The sequence below is a fragment of the Falco punctatus genome (genome assembly GCF_963210335.1).
Source record: "Falco punctatus genome assembly, chromosome: 4".
Classification (NCBI taxonomy): Eukaryota; Metazoa; Chordata; class Aves; order Falconiformes; family Falconidae; genus Falco; species Falco punctatus.
Window position 1 is genome coordinate 91,915,191 of NC_137583.1, and position 23,893 is coordinate 91,939,083.

Below are 23,893 nucleotides of genomic sequence, written 5' to 3' on the forward strand. Positions count from 1 at the left end.
GCATTGCAAATGCATTGCTGTAATGATGTGCTGTGTCCCCAGGGGTTATGGCATCTATCATTTATGCTTTTGATGGCCTTGACCTTGATGGGGAGGATAAGTTTATTGCAGGCTATGTAGTGTAATAGTCCTCTAAAAGTATAATAATGTGTTCTAAACCATCATAAAGTTTACACATAGTGGATGAATCAGAATTTGCAATAAGCTGTAGTGATTTTTTTTTTTAAAGATATTTTGCCATTTAAACCAGTTTTAATTTATTGGAAAATACAGCTTCGCGAACAGGCATGTTTGGCAGGAGTAGCCTTGCTGTCTTCCTTGCGTCTCCTGTTTTTAAATTCCCCTCAAGGGTGTACTAAAAAACAGGGCTTTACTGAAGGAAAAAAAATAATAATAAAACTGTGTATGCATTTGCAGAGTATTCGGAAGGTGAATCACTTTTTTATATCATCAGCCCAAGAGATGTGGTTGTGGCTAAAGAGCGGGACCAAGATGACCACATTGACTGGCTTCTTGAAAAGAAGAAATACGAAGTAATTTTTACAACATTCTTTCCTTCAGGCTTTCCTGGGTTGGAAATTGGAGTGGGATGATAAACTTTGCTAGTCATTTGGAACAGAAACTATCCAGTCCTACAGTCATTGACTAAATGCTTGTAAAAGGTGGGAGTTGACTATACACCTTTCCGTCTTTCTGGAGAGTTAGTCTTCCTACTGGAACAACTCATCTGAATTGCACCCAAGTGAGGCAGCTGAATTAGATGCTGTGAATACTGCTCTCAGCATCAGATATGAAATGTATTAGCTGACACTGAAAATTATTAAAGCTGGGTTTTAGCTTTAAAGCGGCAGAACAGCTAACTAATGAGCTACATGGATATCTTTTTAGATCTGTCCTAACTAAAGAGGGAAAGGAAATGGATTTGGTGGGCGATAATAGGTTTTCCCCATTTTATATCACTTCTACTATAGAATGAAAAGGTTGTGTTAGGGTACTGTGTCTTGCCTCACATTACTTACCTTTGGTGTTGAAGCCTTTGAAAGTAAAATAATATGGGCTCAAACTGTATGTAGGCATTGGTGCTGAAAGTAGTGTTACCCACAAAAAAAGCAGAGCCAGTATTAAAAAACAAGCTCTATTGGAAAAAAGCAGCTCAGTATTTGGTTGCATAAATACTTGTGTGTTTAAACATGTGCATCTAAACACCTAAAATAATAATAATAAATTCTTGCAGACAATATGAACATGCACCCAGTGTTCTGGATTCTGATGTCCTGAAGTTAATGACTTAGAACACTTGTTATGATGCATAAAGTAACTTGCAAATTCTTATTTATGTGTTGTTTGTTAGATGCCCATTGTAAGCGAGGAAAAAAAAGTGGGAAGTTATCAGCACACAGTCCTTTTGTTAATGCAATCATGGTATTTCTCATGCAGATTTGTTTAAATCCTTGTGGATGCTTTTGCATCTGAATAGCAAACTCGTATGATGAGTGCAGTTTTGCAGTTTATGTAAATCACAGCATTTGGTCCCTGAAGACTCCAGTAATTTGCAAGTGACAGCTGTGTGTGTGCCTTTATGAAAGCCATTCAAGGTAGTAGCTTGTGTGTTATGCTGTATGTTCAAGGTTTCATTTTGTTTATAAAAGTGCCAGCTTTGTTTCTGTACATTTGAAAGAAGTAGTAGGAGGGCAAATGACACTTAAAATAGAAATCAGTCTGACTGGAGAAGACTTTGGGTCTTCCCCCACCCCTTTTCCTGATGATTTTTTTCACAGATTTTGGTAGTGAAGGATTCTCATTTGAAAATGATCCAATGCAATTCTATTGTCTGTTTCACTGTAATCTTGCGATTTGATCCTAATATAGTAAAGTGGAGTGAACCCAGATGGAAACAAAAGTAGTTTTCTCTTTGGTTGACTGCTTTTGTTTGAGTATGAATTCAAAGCTGTTCATCCAACCATGGCATTAAAAATTCTAGTGCTTCAAACACCCTGCTCTGAAAAATAGTTGATTTATGCAGTTCTAGAGCTTTCTGTATTGAAAGTTTGTGTATTTGGCTAGTATCTGTGTTTTCTACTTTTTGTATATAGGAAGCTTTGATGGCAGCTGAAATCAGTCAGAAAACCATAAAAAAGCATAAGATTCTGGTAAGTCTCAAATCTTCTATTCAAAATAATCTAATTTCTTTTAGAATGCTGTGAGATGCCACAAATAGATTCCTGTTCTGTATCGCACCAGACCATAGCTGTTAGGCATACTCCAACTAGCATTCGATTTCTTAGTTTCAGCTGCAGAACAGAAATGTTAGTACATGAAACACGAAAGGATTTGGATTTTATGAAGATGCTATTCACATTAAAAAGAAAATAATTCCACTTCTCTGATTGCTGATGGGGTTTTTGTTTGCTTTAACTTTTATCTTAAATTTGCTTTTGTTTCAAGTAGCACACAGTATTGTATTAGAGATTGGGTGGGGGGTGACACATTTCTCTTTGTTTCACCTTGTACGTGTGAGAGGGTTTTGGCTGGAGTTTTAAAGGTGCAATGGGAAGACCTTTATAAATGCTATTGAAATTCAGTTGCAGTTTCACATCTAGCTCTCATGTTGCTTGGCTGTACTTGTTATTTTACATAGTGAAGCTCCTTATCTCCTTTGTAGTTATTTCCCATGTCTGTTGTCCCTTCATAAAGCAATGAAGGATATCTATGTTTAAGACAAAAGAGGGACATAATGTAATAGTCATAAAAGCATCGCTAGTTTTAACATGCATTTTTTTATTTTGTTTAAATTGACCTTGGCGTGAGCGCATTGATGTTTCATTAATACTGCTGCTTCTTTAAATGGAAGTTTCTGTTTAAGTGCAGAGCGTTAGATGTGTTTATTTTGTAGCCAGTTTACTGCTATAATACACACATTATATGTCAGTATGTCATAAACATGCTTTTCTTCTTGGGTAGTCCAGAAGTTGAATCAAGACCTAATGCCATGCCATCACCTATTACAGAGTTTCTATGATTTAGCTGCTCTGTGACCCTTGCAAAAGTTATAAAGAATTCTTAAAAGAGGTCCTGGCAATATATTAGGAGTGAAGTAAAAAAAAAAAAAAAAAAAAAAAAAAAAACACAAAAAACCCGTTTCTCTTGGTTTGCAGAAATTTGCTCTGCTATGATGAAATTCACTGTGTGTATATACAAGCAGAGTTGTAGAGTGTTTGATCTGTAATGCAAAACCCATAGGCTGTGTTGAACGAAAAAATGCTGACATCAAACCCTAAGCAAAGGATTATCAGTTCAGGGATTTAAAACAACTCATGGTCTCACTGGCCAGCAGTGATCAGACCAATGATAGCACACTCGCATCACCTGACAGGTCTGGTGGTCTTGGGGATTTTTTCAGGTGGCAGTAATGATCGCTGCCCCCCTGCACCTCTAGAGCAGAATGCAAAGGTCCTAAACAACCGCAGACCTACAGCTCCCTTTGTTATACTGTCTGCTCTGATCACTGGGGAGCTGGCCTACTGGAGAAAGAGGCTGCTGGAAATCTTCATTCCTGAGAATGGTGAAGTTGAAAATACAGACTATTCCAGTGGAATGGAATTTTAAAATCAGGTGTACATGCATGATTTTTCTTTCCCCTGGAAACAAATGTGCTTTTAGTGATGTGATTCTTAAGTTACACAGAGGGTACACTGGGCTGTGTTGACCATGACACCAGTGTTGAAATTATAGTAGAGGCCATGGCTGTTTTGCCAAAATTTTACAATATTAAATGCCTAACAGAAAAATTTTACAGCTGACTTGTGTGATGAACTCTGGAGAAGGGGATTTTATTTTGTAATAATATGTAATAATCTTGCTAAATTCTCGGTAATTCCTTTATTGTATAGAGCAGCGCTAGGATTTATGTTCCCAACCAGTGCTTTTCCCCCCTGCAAACTTTGTGTTGACAAAGAAAGTGTTTCATATAATGGCTGGTGGTTTTCTTTTAGAAATGACTAATGCAAGCACTAAATGGATGCACTATGGATTTTGAACAATCCTTAATATGTAGAGGTGGTACGGTCATCTCAGCGTCAGTGAGGTCATGCGAACTGTTTAAAAGAGCATCTTAATTTGAATTTGTGAGCAGTCTATGCGTTTATTTTGTGTTGACTGATCTGTGGGCCCTACATGTAAAGGAGGACTCAGGGTATACCCTTAGGGCCTGCTGCTTGACTTAACAGCAGTGCATACAGCTGGAATGATAGTTATTGTGGCAGTCAAGTAGCTGACTTCCAAACTTCTATAACTAATGATTTTTATTCCCTTTAGGACATTGGCTTAGCCTATATAAATCACCTAGTGGAGAAAGGAGAGTATGACCTGGCTGCTCGGTAACTTATTAAAGATTTTTATTTGCTGGCTAAAATGTGTGTGTGTGTGTGTGTGTAGGAAAAAGCAAAAGCAAATTATTGATTCTGAAGTATTTTGTGTTGTTGATTTTACATGTTCTGGAGTTTCTGAGGTTTCAAAACATACAAATGTATTACTGTGCCCTATATTTTCTTGCCTGTAGTGACCCAAAAGTTACTGTAAACTTTCTAAACTTTGACTAGAATTAGACATACATATTTGTGAGTGTCAGCCTTGATTTTTCAGTCACACTAGATTTTCAAAACTGAGGTTTGTTTTGGATGTTGATAATCTAATTTTATTAGTATGTCGTTCCATGTAGGACCATCAGAAAACGATTTGTGGTTACATGGCAGTTAACATAAATGTCAAATAAGGGTATCTGAAGTAAGGATCAGAAATTACCTAAGATTTGTGTTTTCATGTATGTGTAAGCTTAAGCGTGTCTTAAGTACTCAATTTTTCTCAGCTGAGATTTAAAAACTTCACTCATGAAGCTAATATGGCTGTAATCCATAAGGGTGAATGCATACTAAGCAGTGAAGTCCTCTTGGATGCAGTAAAATTGTAAGATCTGAAAGGAGTAGTTCGTGGCATGCTCTGCTTAAAGCAATGGTTGCCCAAATAAGTCACCTTTGAAACTGTCTTGATATGGAGCAGAAAGAAGAAAGGAATCCTTGCAGTAATGCAAGGATACATTTGTACTATTTACAAATACATTTGTATTATTCTGTGTACCTACTTTTGTTTTCTCCTCTTTCATCTTCCTTCCAGAAAATGCCAGAAAATTCTTGGCAAAAACACAGAACTCTGGGAATTTGAAGTTTACAAGTTTAAAGAAATAGGTCAGCTTAAGGTAAGTTAATTTCAGTCTCTGCACTCAGGTAATTGGCATGCCGTATTTCCTGCATGTTTTGACCAAGTAGCTAAAGGAACACATTTGATGTCTCCAGTGTGGTAACATGATACAACACTGCCCTTGAAATTCCTGCCCCGGATCTCTAGTTGCACAGTTGCCTTTCAGATCAATGTGTATGTGTTAGCATGCCTCAAAAGACGAGGTATAGCACATCCAGGTACTCAACTACCTATTTTTAACTTGTTGACAGTCTGCAATGAAAAGACCCACATCCAAGGCCTTTACTTGCAAAGGTGCTCGTAGTTAAATACATCTTTCCCATTTACTTTTCACTCCCTTCCAGTATGACCTGAAAAATTGTACCGTAACTCTTGAAGGTAAGTAGACTCCATGGCTGCCAGCCTTTCCTGAAAATCCACATGCCTTGCAACAAAGCCACAGGTTTAACCATCAAAGAACAGTTAAATTGCAAAGCAACACGTAAAACCTAGGCTGTGTGCTAGAAAGGGTGGCAAGAAAGAGGAGCGTTCTGCCCTGTCTTGTGTTTTCCCTGGTTGCAAGCCAGCTACCATAACAGGACACATTTAATGTGAGATTCTCAGTTAATAAATTGCCTGGGACATAAGGCTATAGTACTGTCGCTGCCAAACCAGTAGAAAACATTATGCACACTCCCTTTGGTAACACGTGTACGTTTATTTCTGAATTTTATGTCTTCCTATTCAAACTCAATGAGCCAAAAAGGACATATTATTAAGATCTCACAGCATGCAGTCCCTTGGTGGTTTTGAGCTGTTTAATTCTGTTCAAAGAGCGAAAGTGTTTCAGCATTACAGTTTTCAGAAATGTCTGGCTTTTGTTTTAGAGCCATTCCAGTGCAAGAACAGCCTTGCCTTCTGTATGAGTGCTTAGTGGTTCGGTGCACTCTTTGCCACCTTGGAAGATGAAATCTCGTGTTTCTGCTTCTTTATTTCAATGCTATAAAGGACCTGAGTGCAAGTACAGGTGAAATTTTGATACACTGCTTCTTAGTCCTTTTGGGCTTATTTTGGTTTTTAGATGCAAGTGTCTGGAATGGATGTTTTTTTCTTGTCTCTACTTATGTCATCCAGCAGACTGTAAAATATAAAAATATTTGCAGGTTTACTGCAAAACATCTCTGCTAAATTACTGCCTTTCTAAACAGTTTGTTGTTTTCAGCCCTTTGGAAGTGGACTTAGAAAAACATAAGATGCAGTCCATTACATGATTCAGATTCAAGCTGCAGTTCTGGAAGATACCTTTCTTATTTTATGATTTCAGCCATATGTAACTTTTCCCAAGTTCCTAAAGATACCTGAGTCTTATAAAGGATGAACTAAGTTAAGCCAGATCTAAATGAAGTGGTTCTTGTAATGCTGGGGGTCACTTGCATGCGATTTGGAGTTTTTACCTGTTTTTCGACCAGCAGGTATTAAACATGGTGGTGTAACTGGGCTGTAATGGCTTTAGGCCCTGTTGAGGAGACTTTATTTGAGAACTGGAGACAAAATGTGTTTCGAAAGGGAATTTTCTTAGAGAATTTGTGTTGCATGTAAGTGATTGCCTGAAACCTGGTGTTTCCAATCTAAGGTGATCTGCCGATAACTGAAGTGGCAGTAAAACTAAAGGCTTAAACTTACCTTCCTGCAGAGGGACTAATTAGTGATACCCCAATGTCAAAGCCTGTGGGGTGTCTTGTTTGTTTGTTTGTGGATTTGGAGGGTTTTTTGAGTGTTCTGTACTAAAAGGTCCTGTTTGGCTACCAGAGACTGCATTGTGGTATCTTGCTGTCTCTCATGTCTACAGTGAATGTCCTCTAGCAAACTTTGTTTTGGCAGTTTCAAGATTTTAGAGCCTTGCAATGATCTGCTCCTCTCCTTCAGCAGTGGTGGCTTGATGGAGTACATGCTTGTGCTCAAATCACTTCAGTGTAAAATCCAATGTCTCAGCTCAGACAGCTTAGGAGGGTGGATCTGAAGGAAGGTGCCAGATTCTGCAAGCGATGGCCATTGTGGCATCAGGGATGTGCTCCATTCTGTTGACCCTGCTGTGACAGCAGTGACTTTCAGCATGAGTGCAGGATGAGCCGCAGAAAGACTTTGACCAAAACATTGGCTAGAGGACACAAGACAGACTTCACTTGACTGTGGTGCGCACAGCATAGAGCAGCGTTATCCAGACAGCTTCTTTCATCTCTTAGGTATCCGCTGAAGGATTAATAATTGTGGTTTGCACTTACTGGTGAGATGTTTTAGGCTGTCTCATGTTAACTTTTATATAGGATTTCTTGTTCTCCGTCTTCATACCTATTGTTCAAAAGTCCGAAAGCAGGTCTTAAGAAGAAACAAAGAAAATATTTCTGTATATAGTATCCTTTTTGTTTAAAGTCTCTTTCACCACATAATTCAGGAATTGATGCAAAGGCATGCTGATTATGGAGCTTCTTTGTCTGACCTCGCTTCTTAACTACTGCTTAAAAATACAGTTGGAAGAGTTTGTAACCTCCAGCATGGGTCTGAGTTCACCTTTGTGCCTAGGCTTAAAAATAACTCGGGTGCTTCTCCGCCTTTGCTGACCGTGGGGGCCAAACTGCAGGAGCGGCTTGTGCTTTTCCTTCAGAGCAGTGGGACCTGGGGCAGGAGAGATTCCTTCCCAAGGCAGCCTGGCCCCTACGCAGCGAGGCAGCCGCACTGTGCCACAGCTCGCTGTGCGGCCGAACCGCGGCCAAGAGCTGCGGCAAAGCCGGTCGGACCAAGCTGTTCATTTAGGAGGTGGCAGGAAGGTGGAAAGTGGGAATGAAAACAGCTATTAGAGAATGTCCTCTGCCTTGGAGTCTCTAGCTGATGACCAGCTTGCTTTCTTTATGGTCGGAGGAGGCTTTTTTATGAGGGGGTCAGGAATATGATTCCCCAGGGCAGCTGGCAAGACCATACCCCGAGTTAGTCATTAAATTCTGTGACAGACGGTGGGAGCTGATGTTGGCAGCATGCTACATTTCAAAGACTCGCCAAGCTCAAACAGTGTGGGTAGAGAATAGGTCTCCTGTGAGCAATGAACTTTAAATTTTTGCAAAGTCGTTAACAATGCTTTTTTTCATTTGTCTTTTATTTTACCTCCTTTTTCACCTACGGATGGAAGACTAATGCCATATGTAACTTAGGCAATTTTTTGGATTTAAATTCAAGGAGAATTTTTTGTGAATAGTCATTGCTGTGTGTAAAAACAAACAAACAAAAAAAAAACCAAACAGAAAAATGTAGCAAGATGTTATTTCTGCTTTGTCCGAGCAACTTGAGTAGCAAAATGCTACTGCACCACGTGCCATTAATGGGCAGCAGGCAGCATCTCTGGGTGCTTGGAGGAATTTCATCACTGTTGGGCCTTCAGCTATAAACCCCAAAGTCCCCACACAGCTGGTAGCAGTAGGGTTTATTTTGGCAGGCGGTAATAACCTTGGGCTCTAGTTGAATGGAATAATAGTACTAATAAGATGCTGTGCTGAAATTCCAGGGTATGAGCTGATTCGTTCTGGCAGGTTCTCATCTCCTGCCTTCCAGAACATGGTTCCTTAACACCTCCTATACAGCAACAGATCACACGTCTTCACCCTTTCTGTGCAGAGATGTATTCTCAAATTAATTTTCATTTGGGTGTGTAAAAATAGTAGCAAAACAGAACTCTTCATAAAATGTAGCGACCTCACAGTAAGTCATTAATCAAAAGTACACGTTTTTCAGCAAATGAATGTTTATGCCTTTTTACAAGACATAGACCAAGACTGGACAAAATGGATTTTGAAAACTTTCTTCTTTTGAGGGGTCTTTCATGGTTTTTTTTTTCTAAATGACTAGCAGTAAATATGCAGACACCCCTAAGTGCAATGGCTAATTCTTCCATTCTAACCAGTATCTTGGCACCTATCTTTCTAATGAGAATTCTTTCAGGTAAGTAATGCAATTCCAATCTGTGTAGTCCTTCAGTAGCTGACTTCAGGATACTGCTTTCAAATACGAATATACAACTCTTTCAGTGTTTACCCAGAGCCATGTTTTACACATAACTTTAGGTTTTTTTGTTTCACAACAAATACTTTTTTCTGTCATCGATGTGCCAGGATGTTACATGTCATTCCCTTCTGACACTTTATTCTTTTTCTTCCTGTAGGCAATTAGTCGTTACTTGCCCAGGCGGGATCCAGTTTTGAAACCTCTGATCTATGAAATGGTCCTGCATGAATTTTTGGAGAGTGACTATGAGGTACTGTGGCGTGATGTGTCCATGTATAATAGGTATCGCCAACCAGACACCCTTAGCAATGTAGAATTCCAACAGCAAATTCTGTATTGTATTCAAACAGATTATCAATGGACAGTTCCACAATAATAAAAAGATGTAAAAGATGAATTTTGGTTTTGTTTTTAGGAGAATAGGTAGAAAGTTCTTCAGAGCACGCAAATACTGTGAGATTGATTATTTATTATAAATACTGTTATTTTTAGTTTAATGTAGCATAAGTGGTTGAGGTGCTGCACAAAGCCTACAGTACCCAAAAGAGACTCAGCTTCATGAATCTTAATAACATTGGCCTGAGAAGGAAAATCTGTGTTCTTCACTATGCACGTCTCCGGGCACGTAAAACTGGCTTAGAGGTGAAGCACAGCAGGTATCATCTCAGAGGTTTAGCTGAAGCTTTGATGTTTTGAAATGTTCCTTAGGCAGTTCTATTTCTGTTAAAATCTCTTACACTTTTAGGGGTTTGCAACCCTGATAAAAGAGTGGCCTGGAGATCTCTACAACAACACAATCATAGTTCAAGCTGTAGTGGATCACCTGAAGAAAGATCCACAGAACAGGACTTTGCTACGAACGCTTGCAGAATTGTGAGTACAATTTTAAACTCCTATTACAAAAAGTAAGCTTGAAATAGTGTACTGTAGTTTATAAATGTTTGCCTAACTCTCTTAACAGAAATACCTGCTTTGCTGTAATCTGGGGAGTATTGGCTTTCTCTCCTCTCCCCTCTGCTGATTGCACAGCTTAGCAATTCTTTTCCCTTTATAATAAAGTGTACACGGAGTATGAAAGGCAAAGAGTTTAGTACGAGATTGGATTTGCTACTCCTCTTTCCAAAGCAAATAGCTAGCAGCCCTCTTTATGCTGTCAGAGGGAGCTTTTTTTGTGAAGTGAGCATTTCAGAATGACCCACAGGAAACTAAGATGGTGCTGTTTTCCCCGCTATTTCAGAAGTATTATATTGAGGTTTACTGCGTGGCTGGAAAATGTGCCAGAACTGATCAGGTTCTAGGCTGCTTCATACAGACGTAAAGCTCTTTGGTGTTCTCAGCCTGATTCCCATGTTAAGTTCTTTTCATACTACTACTTTGAAGAAAGCAGAGCTACTGTCTATTGCTATGTTACAGTCTGTCCCAAAGTTTTAAGAGGACAAAGTTTTTTAGTTCTGAAGAGAGTTCCAATTAGTTTCCAGTAATAGAAAAGGTAGGTGTTTTGTGTAGCTTCTGCTGTGGTTTGGAAACGAAAACGAAAATGCAGAGAACCACAGGTCAGAACACAAATGTGATGGCTGATATAAACAGAAATTAATGTTGCCGAGTGTCTGATTTCCCTTCAACAAAAATGAATCACAGCAACTGTTTCAAAATTTATCAGATCAAATAGCATTCTAGCAAGATTTGCATCCTGGAGTTCGTTTACATTTTCCCTCGTAGGTGATTTTCCTACACTTGGTTATTTAAGATCCATGTGTATTGTAACATTGTTTTGTCAGGTATACTTATGACCAGCGCTATGGCAGAGCCCTTGAAATTTACTTAACTCTGAGGCACAAAGACGTCTTCCAGTTGATCCACAAGCACAATCTTTTCAGTTCTATCAGAGACAAAATCGTTCTGCTCATGGATTTTGATTCAGAGGTATGGTGATCTTAATGATTTTATATTCACTTTGCACTAGAGATATTTTAACAGATTAAAAATAGATGAGCTAAGGATAGTGTTCAGGCAGAGAGCGTGTTTGCTGTGTCTGAATACATTCTGAGGTAAGGAAGATTATGTTTGCCCGGACTGCAAAATACTTGACCTGAGGATGATTTTTTTCATTTGTATTTCCATTTGAGTATCACTCACAGTAAGAACAGTCCAAGATCATTGTTGTGATTCTCAAGTAGACTTTCACCATGATATTGCTTCTGCATTTCTAAAGAACTAATGCTCTTAATAAGCCAAAGAAAGGAGGCAGTGAATTTGTTGAGGTGTACATTAAACATTCTGGGCACTTTTCTTTCACTGCAGTCAATTAATTTGCTTCTGAAAGTTTGCAAGATGAACCAAAATTCCCAAAATCAAGAAGCTCGCATTTTGTGCTGAACTCTATCTTCTTTCTTCCCAGCTGGCTATAGAAATCTCAGCAAACGTGCTTTGGTGTGATCCCTGGGATGACACCAAGTAGATCTGCTGTTTTTTCAGTGCAGTAATTGTTTAAGCACTGGAGCTAAAATAGGAGCCAGGAGTACCAAAGTGATCATCTTTGTTATGCCTATTCTAAACTACATAGGAGAAAAAAAAAAAAAAAAGAAAGAAAAAAAAGGGGAGTATAATTCTTTTGTATTAAATAGAGTAAATCATACCAGTAATCTATGGATTTGTATTTTTTGTATGTGAAGCAAAGTTTGCTCTTGTAAGAGGAAGCAGAAACAGCATCCTGGTGGGCCTTTGGCTTACATGGTCTTGGCTGCTTGTGTTACGGTATTGGTGTGCACGTAGTTTGGAGGAATCCAGTTGTAAGGCAAGTTGAATAATGTGTTTCTTACACAGTCATCACCATGCAGTTCCCTTTTGCAATGGGACACAGAATATTTCTACATCATTTGGCAGTGGCCTTCTGTGACCCATGATTCAATAGGCATACTTCACCTGCAATGTAAGTGTACAGTATTGATTGTTATTAGCGTGGAAACTTAGGAGAGGTATTCTAGAATAATACATGGTGTGTTCTCCTGTAATGCTGTGCTGTCGGGGAATGCTGATGTTATGCAAACTGCTCTCTCTGTGTTGCAGAAAAAAGTAGGTCTGCAATAATCTATCAGATACCCATGCATGAACAAGCATAATACTGTATAGAGTATGAGAAAATGTTGTACCTGTTTCTTCACTGGGTTCTCTTTCTTTACTTTAGAAAGCAGTAGACATGCTTTTGGATAACGAAGATAAAATTTCTGTGAGTATAGCAAGTTCATGGCATGGCAGTCCAATGCTTGCTTGTGTTACCTGTCCTTCTTTCAGTCCTGTAAATGGGATGTTCATCACAGATTTGCTAATCTATTGGGTTTTATTTGTTTTCTTTCAGATTGACAGAGTCGTTGAAGAATTGGAAAACAGGCCTGAGCTACAGCATGTGGTAATTATTTCTATAGTCTCGTTAGTTTCAAGTGGAGCTGAACTCTTTGCTGGTTCAAAGATGTAAAAATGCATCTTTTACAGATGTGTTTAAGTGCACGTGACACTGAAATGTCATAAATCGTCAAAGCCGGTTTGTTAATCCATTTTTTAACATGGCCATAGCGTTTTTAAGACAGTAAAAGAATTTTAAGTGTGTACCTGTAAGAACATGATAACACACTGCTTACTTGTTAATATACCATGAGGTACTCCTTATGGCGTCGCAAACACTTGTCTGGTCAGTTACTTCTTGCTTGTATCCCTCCTCTTTACCTAGACAAAAATGGGGTTGGGTAGTGGGTGCAACACTGAAGCACGTCGTGCTGATCCACAGAGACAGTGAACCACTTGTCTTTCTAGAGCTGTAACGTCCATATGCTGCAGGATTGTTCTTGTTTGTGCAGAATTACAGTATCACTGTAAGGCTGTGGCTCCACATTGCTATTCCAAAAGCACCTCTTCAGTTTGAACGTGCTGTCAGTGGAATACGTAATGTGTAACCACTTCCTCGGACTGTATTAGGTAGGGAAGTTTAACTTGCTGCTGTGTACAGGTGGGGCTCACGGCATCGATCTGGTGGAGAGCAGGTTTATGTGTTAGACACCTGATTATAGGAAGCAGCTCTATGAAGTACACAGCCTGCAGCCCACGAGATTTGCAGAGACACAAGGTTTGCAGAGATGACTGACTGGCTGTCAGTTTGTGGAAGGGATGCATTGGTTTCCAAGTGTGAAGCCTACTTCCCTTTGAATAACAGTCGCCCTCATAATTATTCTCAAGACTTTTCTGTGCTCATCTAGGGAGGAAGGAGTTTTGCCACAGTATCTATATTTTGAAGTGCTTCAGTTAAAACATTTCATGTGGTAAAAATTTGATCTATAGTTATCTATAATGGTCAAGCATATCTAGATAACCAACGTGTTTCATTTGACATATTTCCCCAAAGTTTTACATAAAATTCAAACTCCAGTAGTTTTCTTGAAGGTTAAAGGGCATTCATTTGAGTGTTGCAGACAGCCTGTTCTACAGAGCTGTTCTTGGAGATTGCTGATGTGAGGGTACTTCAGAAAAACACAAAGTTCAGCTTTTGTATCAGGATTTAATTTCTGTGCCTTTTAGTATGTGTTAGCACATTCCTGAGGAAATTAGGCAGGGCTTTTTATTACTAGGGAACAAATATTATTGTGTAAGTGGGTTTGAGTTCTAATTCTCTTTTTTGATTCCTAGTATTTGCACAAGCTTTTCAAAAGAGACCACCATAAAGGCCAACGATATCACGAGAAACAGATCAGCCTTTATGCTGAGTATGATCGTCCAAACTTACTACCATTTCTTAGAGACAGCACTCACTGTCCGCTGGAGAAGGTAAGCTGGCAAAGCCTCAGCGCAGGTCTGCGGCGCTTGTGCCTGTAGTGTGAGTTTGTGACTGCGCTCGGTACTGCCCTCTACTGCCCACAGCGGGGGTGCTCTGAGTTTATGACCGTCGCCTGGTTTGCAGAGCGGGCTGACAGCCGAGACCTTCCTCTCGCAGCTCGCAGGGCAGGAATTGGTGGGGATCTTGAAGGCAGAATTTCTGAGTTCACACTTGAAGTGTTCCTACAACATAGCTACTCATCAGTGCCTGGCCTGACTGAACAGCAGGTTTTGCCTGTAAGAAATCAACAATCCTTTTGCCCAGTCTAAGAGTAGTCAATGTTAGATCTTGAAAAATGAGTAGCTGTAAAGTGGAATTTTTCTAGCTTTGTATTGTAAGGTCCTAAATTGCTTTCAAATAATATATGCAGTATAACAGTCACTGAACTCGCAGAGCTAGAAGTGGTTTATCTTTGTACTTCTGCTAGTAGACTTGGGGTTTTACAAAGTACCAAGTTTTCACCACTTTTAAGCTCTTTATATTTCCCTTTCTTGTTCTTTCTTTCCAAATTAAAAAAAAAAAAAAAGTTAAGGGCAACCTTGGTTGTTTTTTTTCCCTTGCTTGAAATGAGAGGAATCAAATGAAAAATTTGTTTTCCTCTTCAGTCGGGTCAATATTTTATTATTTGTATTTGTTGCTCCTAATAGCCAAGCAACACAGACGTTGTAAAAGGATGCCTCTCTATGTGCACTGGAATAGTTTTAAATGTAATATTGAATATTGCAATTTACGTGGTTCTAAACAGAACTAGTATTGTTCCTAGCACCTCTCTTGTTTTGCATGCTTTTGTCAACCTTACTGTGCAACAGCAGGGAACGCTGGAACATACTGTGTGTAGGGTTGGAGGCTTGGTCTTTGTTGAAGCTGTCGCAAGAAACTAGGTTGTTTTGGTGATTATTTTAGGCAGTGAGCCTGAGAGGTTGCCAGCCAGATACTTTTTTCTATGTTGGCTTATTTGCTTATAACTCTGTGATTCTCTCTTAGTTTTTACCTTTTGCATTATTTGCATGATCATGGTTTTACGTCTAAAATCTTATCTGCATTTTTTTTTTCCTTTGGTGCAAATCAGTTTTAGTTATTGCAGATCCAGCCACCTGTCTTTAGCGATGGGTGGTGCAGAAAAGTACTGTGTGTAAATGATAGAAGCACATTGTTGGCATTGCTTTGCTCAAGGTTACAGGCTGTAAGCAAGAATAAGTCAGAGACCCGTGGATCTTTGGAAGATGGGATGCAGTAATCACCAAAGTGAGAGAGATGTTAGGAAAAAAAGTGTCCTTATAACCTTACATTAAAATGTTAATATGTTTCAGTAAGAAGCTGAGGAAGAGAGGAAAGATACCGACACTATATAAAACTTAGTTGAATTTACTGTCATCACTAACTGTGGTTATCCTTCTTACCATACATACCATATAGTAACACTTTTTGCCACATACAAATCCTTGTTCTAAGGAAATAAAAAGGGGACCAAGAATGTCCCAGTTACCAATATTTTCAGTTCCTATTCAGCAGATTCCAGTGCAGCGTATAAATTGCAAAAACCCATGATGTTTGAAAAAAATCGTGCTTATTGTTGCTTTAAAGAAAATATAAACCCAGCAGGAAGAAATACTTCTTGTTCTTTGAAAGTAAGCCACTTTTACTCAAGTGGAGTTTAGCAAATGTTTTAGAGAATGAACCGAGAGAAGTACGAATGTTCCCTGTTTTCCTCTAGAGGGAGCATGACAGTCAAGAAACACACAGCGTCCAGAGCTACTGGATACCTGGTACTTTAAACTTTGAAACGGAGAGAAAAAAGGCTGTCAGCTGTGTTTATAACGTAGTAGTATTATTCATAGCTTCATTCCCCTGATGTATCCGGTTGGTAATTCACTTACTCCTACCCCAAAATTCATTGTCTGTATCTCTAATCTTCATAGTAACCCATCTGAAATAATTAGCAAATAGAAGGAAAAATTAATTCTTACCTACATCTTTAGATGTAGCTGTATTATACGCATTTATAGTTTTTATTTCCATGTATGAAAGTCTTTATTGGGGTGAAGAGTTATCTTCAACAGGAGTGCCATGAATCTTGAATTTGCTTTCTGCTTTCAAATTGGAAACAGACACGGCATCATTTATGGCATACCAGCCCTTCCAATTTTCTGGTACTAAAAACTTGTTGGTAATCAGTTTGGTAGTTTTGGTAATTGCGCTAAGTGTTCTTCACCTACACACAGATTCTGTAACTGCTTGTGGTATTTAGCCCTCAGGCCTTTAAACCAAAATAACAAGAAATGCTTCCTCCTTATTGTTTCATATTTGCGCTAGGTTATTTTTGTAGTGTCATCTTGGAGGCCACTGGTACAAAATTTGGAGGGCACTCTATCTCCTAAAACCATTCTGGTTACCCTGAGGAGATCTGGTCTTGTGTTACGAATGGATGTCAAGCAGACCTGCCATCACTAGGGACTTCTGAAGTCCACCCACAGGAAGCAAGTCTTGGCAGCAGATAACCTTAATGCTTCTGGATAAACAAAATTTTGGAAGGGCAAGAAAGAAGTTGCGAGTAGATTTAGAGGTCGAAACTGGCATAATCCAGACTGAAATACCAGTCCTGTTCCCAGATTTATTTAAGCTTGGAGAAAAATAAGTAAAATGAAAAAAAATGCATTGGAGTTTCTCCTTTTAATTAATGCCAGAGGACCTGACAGTGCATACTAAGGGAGCTGTGTTCTTGTCAAAATGAGTAGTACAGCTTCATGGGAAAATATCTTTAAGCCTCTTGCAGCATGTGTGATCAATAAAATATCATGTTACATGGTTCTCTGTATTCTTTCCCTCCTCCTTTCCGTTAAATTCAAGGCTCTTGAGATCTGCCAACAGAGGAACTTTGTAGAAGAGACAGTCTATCTTCTGAGTAAGTAACTCTCCTTGTGATAAATGACAACATGCTTTTAATCTTTTAATCATGCTTTTAATCAGTCGATGCTGCAAAAATGAATGATGTGTTGTCTAATACAGTTTTAACACGCTTTCCCAGAGACAAAGTTGGTAGGTGGTCAGTACAACCAAGTAACATGATTTAGAAAATAAAGCACTGAATTATTCATATGATGTCTTAACTCCATACATTGTGTTACTGTGTTTTTGATTTGGTGCTTTTCTGGGGGTTTGGAGGTGCTGGGGGGCTTTGGGGATTAGCTTGTGGGGGCAGATTTTTTTGAGACAATCTCAAAGAGTAATACTGTCAGTTTGAAGAGAGGCGAGAAGTAAAACAAATGTTCTATTCTGAATACATCTCAGAATCTTAATACTATCTTTTGCTGAGGTGGAAGATTTGCCTATATTGCCTTTATTCTTTTTATTCTTTTTTTTCTTTTTTTTTTTTTTAATAAAATGAATTGTAAATTAACTCCTCCAGCAGACCTAGGAATCTGCTCTGAATGGGAAGCAATGTAAGACTAAGATTTTTATTTATGTTATGTGTTAGTCATGAACAGAATGGAAAGTGGGCTTTTTAGTCAGTCTTTTTAGTAAGAATGTTTTTGTGGACCATTTGAGAGCAGAGTAGGATTTACTCATGGATTTATTTAAAAAATAGTTCAGTGTGTTTACTACTTCTTCCTCTTCCCTTCTCATTTTCCATGGGTGTAAGCTGCTCTATAGTTACTGCAAATTAAAGAGTGCCATGCAGGCACGCAAAGGGGGTATTTCATGTCATAGTTCATGTTCATAAACATACATAGCCCCTTACATTAGATGTTGCTGCACTTCAGGACACCTAATATGACCCAACACATCCTTAAGAAAGGCTTCGGGTCCCAGTCCGGCAAAGCGCTCCAAGCACTTGTTCAGATTACACTGATTGCATTGGGATTCTACATCTGATTCCTACATCAGATTAGATCAGATTAGAATGGAACTTGGTTGAATTAGTTGGAGGCAACTTCACGCTTACAAAATTCAAATTGAAAGACCTTCTTAAAGCACTGAGCATTGATACGCATTTAGGTTCTATAACTTCTTTTTTTTTTCCTTCCAGGCAGAATGGGTAATAGCCGCAGTGCCTTGAAGATGATAATGGAAGAATTGCAAGACGTAGATAAAGCTATTGAATTTGCCAAGGAACAAGATGATGGAGAACTTTGGGAAGACCTCATCTTATATTCTATTGACAAACCACGTAAGTGGGATATTTACTCAGAAACCTTGCATGTGTATGTTTTTGTGGATTGCTATTGCAATAAAGCATTGAATTATCCACCTGCACGTTAGAGAAGGTGTTTATGGATGGACAGGGAGGCCTTCTGGTTTGTGGAGCACAACATAGCTGTCCTACTGTGCTAAAAACTTCCAGTAAGGCAGCATGTGAGCATGCTACAGAATAAGTACTTAGAGAGTTTAATATTTGACTAAGCTCTGCATAGTTATGTCCTTAATGGCAAATCAAGGGAAAAATGGTGCTTTTAATTTGACAGAATGAGGCTTTATTTTTAGACAGCCTCAAAACACAGTCTGCAGGCTTGATGAGGATGTTGTGTAGCATGTTTATTGCAGCTGCTTCCCTTTGAAATTCTGAAAATGAAGAACTTACACCTTTCTGTCTCTCAGTAGAATAACTAATTTGTTTTGTTTCTGTTGAAAAAGGTAAGATCTGTAATGATGAGTGCATTTTGCCTTTCATCCATTATATGAATAGCTACTCAGTTTAAAGTTTAGATGGAATCAGAAACTGTCGATCTCTTAAGCAACATCAGTTTTGTTCAGGAGGCAGATTCAGAGGAGTTCATACGACTGAGAAAATAGATAATTATTTTAACTGTCCACTCCGATAGTTTTGCAACTTTTCTGGGGCTTTAAAGCAAGGCTTTAAAGTCTCCATTGGGATCTCTGTTCTGAAGGATTGAATGTCTTGTAGAATTAGTGTCAGAATACGTATCTTTTCATCCCATGGCTGCTAATTCTGCCAGGAAGGAGCAACCAAAATCTGTTAGTTCTTTAGAAGAATGGCATTCTCAAGTTACCCATATTTAAGTGCAGTCCATCACTAAAAGCGGTGCTACAATTAGTGACATCTTTAGATCAAAAGCGATTCAAAGCATATAGAATTCTCTCCATTCCATCTGCCCATATGCAAACCAGCTCCAGTGATATTCCTGTCTTGGGGGCTGAAGAAAAAACACAGCCTTGGGGTTTATCCTAGTGTTTCATTTAGCCAGGTGCACTTCAAAAAGCAGACAACTTCTTTTTTGAAGTGTCACTTGTGTTTTGTGAGTTGCTCTCAGCAGTATTTAGACACACGTTGGAGTTAGGTCAAGTGCTTGAAAATATGTTTTTAAACCCTGGTACTGGGAATGGAGTAGTCGCTTAATGTGGTTAATTTTTTGGCTTGATTTGTTCAAGTGCCCTTTTTATTGAAATGAAATTCATTATTTACTTGTGGGTGTGTGCTGGATACTCCGTTACCCCTTTTCTGAATACCCTAGAAACTCTCTGAGTTGCCAGACTGTATCTTCCTCTCTTCCCCAAAGGCCTGTATTCAAGTAAATGCAGCTGCATGAAACATACGGAGGCTATGTGAAAGAGGCTTAGTTTTATATCTCAATATAGAGAACTGTCATAGAATCATCCAAAGCCTGTAGCTTGTCACCGAAGCATCCTTTAGTCAGGTATTTTGCTGGGTTCTGTTGTTAATTTCTTTGCCTCTTGGTTTTCACAGCTTTTATTACTGGTTTGTTGAACAATATCGGAACTCATGTTGATCCCATTCTTTTGATCCACCGCATTAAGGAAGGCATGGAGATTCCTAATTTGAGAGACTCACTGGTGAAAATTCTTCAGGACTACAACTTGCAGGTAAATGTTATGTTCTTCCTGTGACGCTCATTTTCAGAGAGAGAGCAAAACTGCTTTGCCACTGAACAGCATGAGAAGCGGCTACTGTTGTTCATTTCGTCCAGACATCTGTCATTGACACTGGGTTGGTGCAAAACTATGACAAAAAGGGTAGGGATTTGTCAAGATGAACAGTCTGTTCTCTTGATGGCTTCTAGCACTTCTAAATTTGAACCATGCTGTCATAAGCCTGGTGGGTAAGTGGAACTGGATGTATTTTATACTGCCCAACTGTCCAGTGTTGGAAAAACTCATGACTGTTGCTTTTCATTCTGTTTCATATATGAGGAGGTAGGACACAACATGCACTCACTAAAACATACACCGGGTATTAGAGCTGTATTTTAAGTCTCATACTAACTAAAGGAAGATGAGCTTCTAAAATCAAATTTGTCTGTTGTGCAGAATGTTTTGACGTCTGGTCATTTAAAAAGACTGCTCGTTAGATTATGGAAGTTCATATCCCAACATTATTGTACATATATAGATAGTTCTGTTATATGACTGGTTCTGTGGTGTGTTTGTAAGAACTTACAAGAAGTGTACCCTTCGGTGTTCTTGAAAGTAACAACAGAGGGAGTTGCATCGCAGACTTCAAATCTCCCTGCTGCAAAAGGAGGCCCAAACTTGAGTTCTCTATAATGCTGCTCTGCACCTTTCTACGGAGAGATGTAAGGATACAGAGCAGTTTGAATGCCTCTGGTGTGACTGTGAGGAGTCCAGGAAAACACAGCCCAGCAAGCAGTGTAAACTCCAATATTCTTACCCTCATAAACATTTGTTTCCCATCTGCTATTAGTCTTTGGAATCTCTAACAGATGAGCTTGATGGTTTTCAGTACGGTCACAGTTAGCCTTTTACCAGGCCAGGTAAAGCCTGTATCTGTGCAGGGGTCCTCAAACTTTGTAACCAGGGGGCCAGCACGCGGATGAAGTGGCAGGCAGCCATCTGCGGCTGCTTGGTTCCCCCCCCAACCCCTGGCGGGGGGGGGTGGGGGGCTTCTGTAAATACCGGGGGCCGGATTGAGGACCCTGGGGGGCCGTATCCAGCCCACAGGCCGTAGTTTGAGGACCCCTGGGGTAGAGCCTTCAGTGATGTCAGAAGGCCTTTGTAAAAGGCAGGGTTTAAGGCTTTCCAAGGCTTTTCAATTATTTTATTATCATACAGGCTTTAGATTATGACTTTCACTATTTCAAAGAAACACTTCACGTGTCTTGTTCTGCTGATACTCTTTATGTGCAAGGAGTTACCTCAGATAAACAGATACGTGTTTGTAGGTAATACGTGCTGTAACATTACTTCCAGTTTTCAACTGTCTTCATGAGATACTAATACCCTTCCAAAATGATACTAGGTAAATAGCATGCTGCATTTAAACAGTTGCATGTTAATCTTGCTTCTGTCAGGACCCTGCTGCTTGCAGTGCTGATCCTCCTCCTCTTGCGTTCTCTTGAAACCAAAATGTAATTTTTGGTGTGTCTGCAGGCAGACTGAGAAAGTAATGTGTGCATGGTTGCAGCTTTACGTGTATGCTTCATACATATACATTACTTAATACATATATGTATATTATTTATATATAAATATATATATACATAAAAATACGAATATACATACAATATAAAAATACAAAAGTAGATTGTGTGGCTTCAGACAAAGCCGATGACATCGTTTGGTCGTGTTTTGGGGAGGGAAGAATCATTCTGTCTTCAAATACCTTTTAACAAAATTACTTTGGGATTAAAAGGATGTATTTAACCTTCAGAGTGATATCTAAATTATTTGCTGTTAGCATTGACATGCTTCATGGATTTCAAGTTAGTTAATTTTGAAGTAGATTTGGATAGCTCTAGGGCTAAAATTTAGATCTCATAGGCCTAACAGAAATGACAGAAGCTTAATGTAATTTGTGCTTGGCTTGCTTGTACAATAGCAAAACAATATACCCCCCATAAAAAAAAAAACAGGGGACTAATTTTCATTGGAGATATGTTAAGCTATAGCTTAAAATAAGAGGGGTCCTGAAGCGTTACAAGCAATGTTAAGTGCACCACTTGTGAACAGATGGTGTGTCTACACTGAAATTTAGAGATGTGATCACTGCTCTTGCACGCACACCTAAGCAGCCTTTAGATTGCCAAGCTCAAATTGTATAGCAGGACTGTTTCTGCTTTCAATGTGTGCCTCAGGACAAGGCTGGGGCTTCAAATACATGTCTAAGCAGCTTCTCGCTGCTGAGGGCAATTCTGCCCTAGCTTAATCATTAACTGTTGCCTCATTAGCTGTTTTAAGGCTAGCCTTTGGTGTGTTTGTATGGTGCCTCGTCACACCTTTGCATCATGTCGTGTATGTTCAAAGTGGGAAATCCATGTCCTCTATTCTGGCCCGGCATAGCTCTTTGTGTTTTCATAAAAACTTCCTGATTGGTATCACCTAAAGTATCAGACATTTTGAACACGTGAAGAAATCCAACATTGGCTAGGACTTTCTGTGATTTCATCACTTGGGATTTTGAGGTCTGTATGCACCTAAGTTTTATTGTTCCCATTTTCAAAGGCAAAAAAGAAAATCTTGAGCCAAGAAGCCACAAGGAGGCGGCACACAGGTGAAGTTAGAACCTGTTGCTTGGCTTGCAAGTCACCGCCTAATACAAAAACAATACTGATTTTTTCATTGTATTTGCTCCCCAAAAGGTACTACAGCTGTGCTGTTACATTATTTAATTGTGGCCTCCTTTTCAAGCCCTGATAAGATTATTTTATGCTTACCTAAGTATGTGAATGCAAATTTCTTTCTATGCTTCTAAATTTCCATAACAGTAAACTCTACATTAGATGTGATTTGAAATACAGGTAGGAGCTAAAAGCAGTGTGCCATTGACAGACTTCATCTTCTTGAAAACGGTTCTTTACATCCCAGCAAAACCAAGTGATTCAAATTGAGTGTCTGCCAAAGCATGTAATATGTGGCCTACAGTGTACATTAGGGGATCCAACAGGGATGTCTACTTCCTTGCACCAAAATTTATTGTAACTTCTTTTCATCTGAGATCTTCCCTGAATAGTTTTAAATTTTTATTTATGTTAGCTTATTGCAGGCAGAGTTCTTCACTTCAACAAGATACCACACATTAGATGAACCACTGCAACGGTTCTATGTGCTACTCTAAGCTCTCCTCCACTGTAATGTGGTTAACTTACACCTTTGAGAAGGAGTTTAATATCTGTTCACTACCAACCAACCAACCAAGCATGGCACCAAGATAGAATTAAGTATTCTGTTGGGTAAAAATAAAATGTAGATCACATGAGACACTGTTCTTAGGCTACAGCTTCCATTAAGTACTATTTATTTGCTTTTGCTGTGTTGTTATGGCTCAGCTTTACAAGTAGGACTCTATTAAGCTGCATTATTATTCTTTGAGAATACCCATTTTTGTTTTCCAGCTCCAGGAAATGCAGTACTGCCACGAACTTAAAACTGAGCACACTCTTAAATATTCTTCTAAGCAGGAAAAGATTTAAGTACTCATTTAAATGGTTTTCTGAATCTGAATTAAAAGTCCAAGCGATTCTTTTTGTTTTCCCTCCTAAGGATCACTTATTATAATGTTTTCTCTTTGTTGTCATCTGAGTTAATGTATTAAAACCATGATACATAATCGAGTGACACTGATTTATGGTAGTGCTGAAAGTTTGTTTACTGCTGAAATAATACTGATGTTAGTGTTTACGTACAGTAACGTTCATGGACAACCAAGTTATGAAGACATAGGCAACAAAGACAAAGTTATAGTTGTCTGAATTTTAACAGGAGTATTTATCAAATAAAGTGTAGTATAAAACTTTTATTATATTTTATATCTAACTC

The 23,893-nt window shown here is 39.0% G+C and overlaps 1 protein-coding gene across 3 annotated transcripts in view; it reads left to right on the top strand.

Annotated features, from left to right (window-relative positions):
* The window catches only part of VPS41 (VPS41 subunit of HOPS complex), a 111,995-nt gene that overhangs the window by 76,222 nt on the left and 11,880 nt on the right, over positions 1-23,893 (top strand). For all 3 annotated transcript variants that reach the window (XM_080383239.1, XM_080383238.1, XM_080383240.1), the window contains exons 13-25: positions 418-533; positions 2,094-2,150; positions 4,315-4,376; positions 5,170-5,251; positions 9,440-9,532; positions 10,028-10,155; positions 11,061-11,205; positions 12,467-12,508; positions 12,638-12,688; positions 13,957-14,094; positions 16,991-17,045; positions 18,171-18,311; positions 19,848-19,984. In XM_080383239.1, the coding sequence (XP_080239365.1) occupies positions 418-533; positions 2,094-2,150; positions 4,315-4,376; positions 5,170-5,251; positions 9,440-9,532; positions 10,028-10,155; positions 11,061-11,205; positions 12,467-12,508; positions 12,638-12,688; positions 13,957-14,094; positions 16,991-17,045; positions 18,171-18,311; positions 19,848-19,984 (1,247 nt within the window). The remainder of the gene's footprint in view (positions 1-417; positions 534-2,093; positions 2,151-4,314; positions 4,377-5,169; positions 5,252-9,439; positions 9,533-10,027; positions 10,156-11,060; positions 11,206-12,466; positions 12,509-12,637; positions 12,689-13,956; positions 14,095-16,990; positions 17,046-18,170; positions 18,312-19,847; positions 19,985-23,893) is intronic.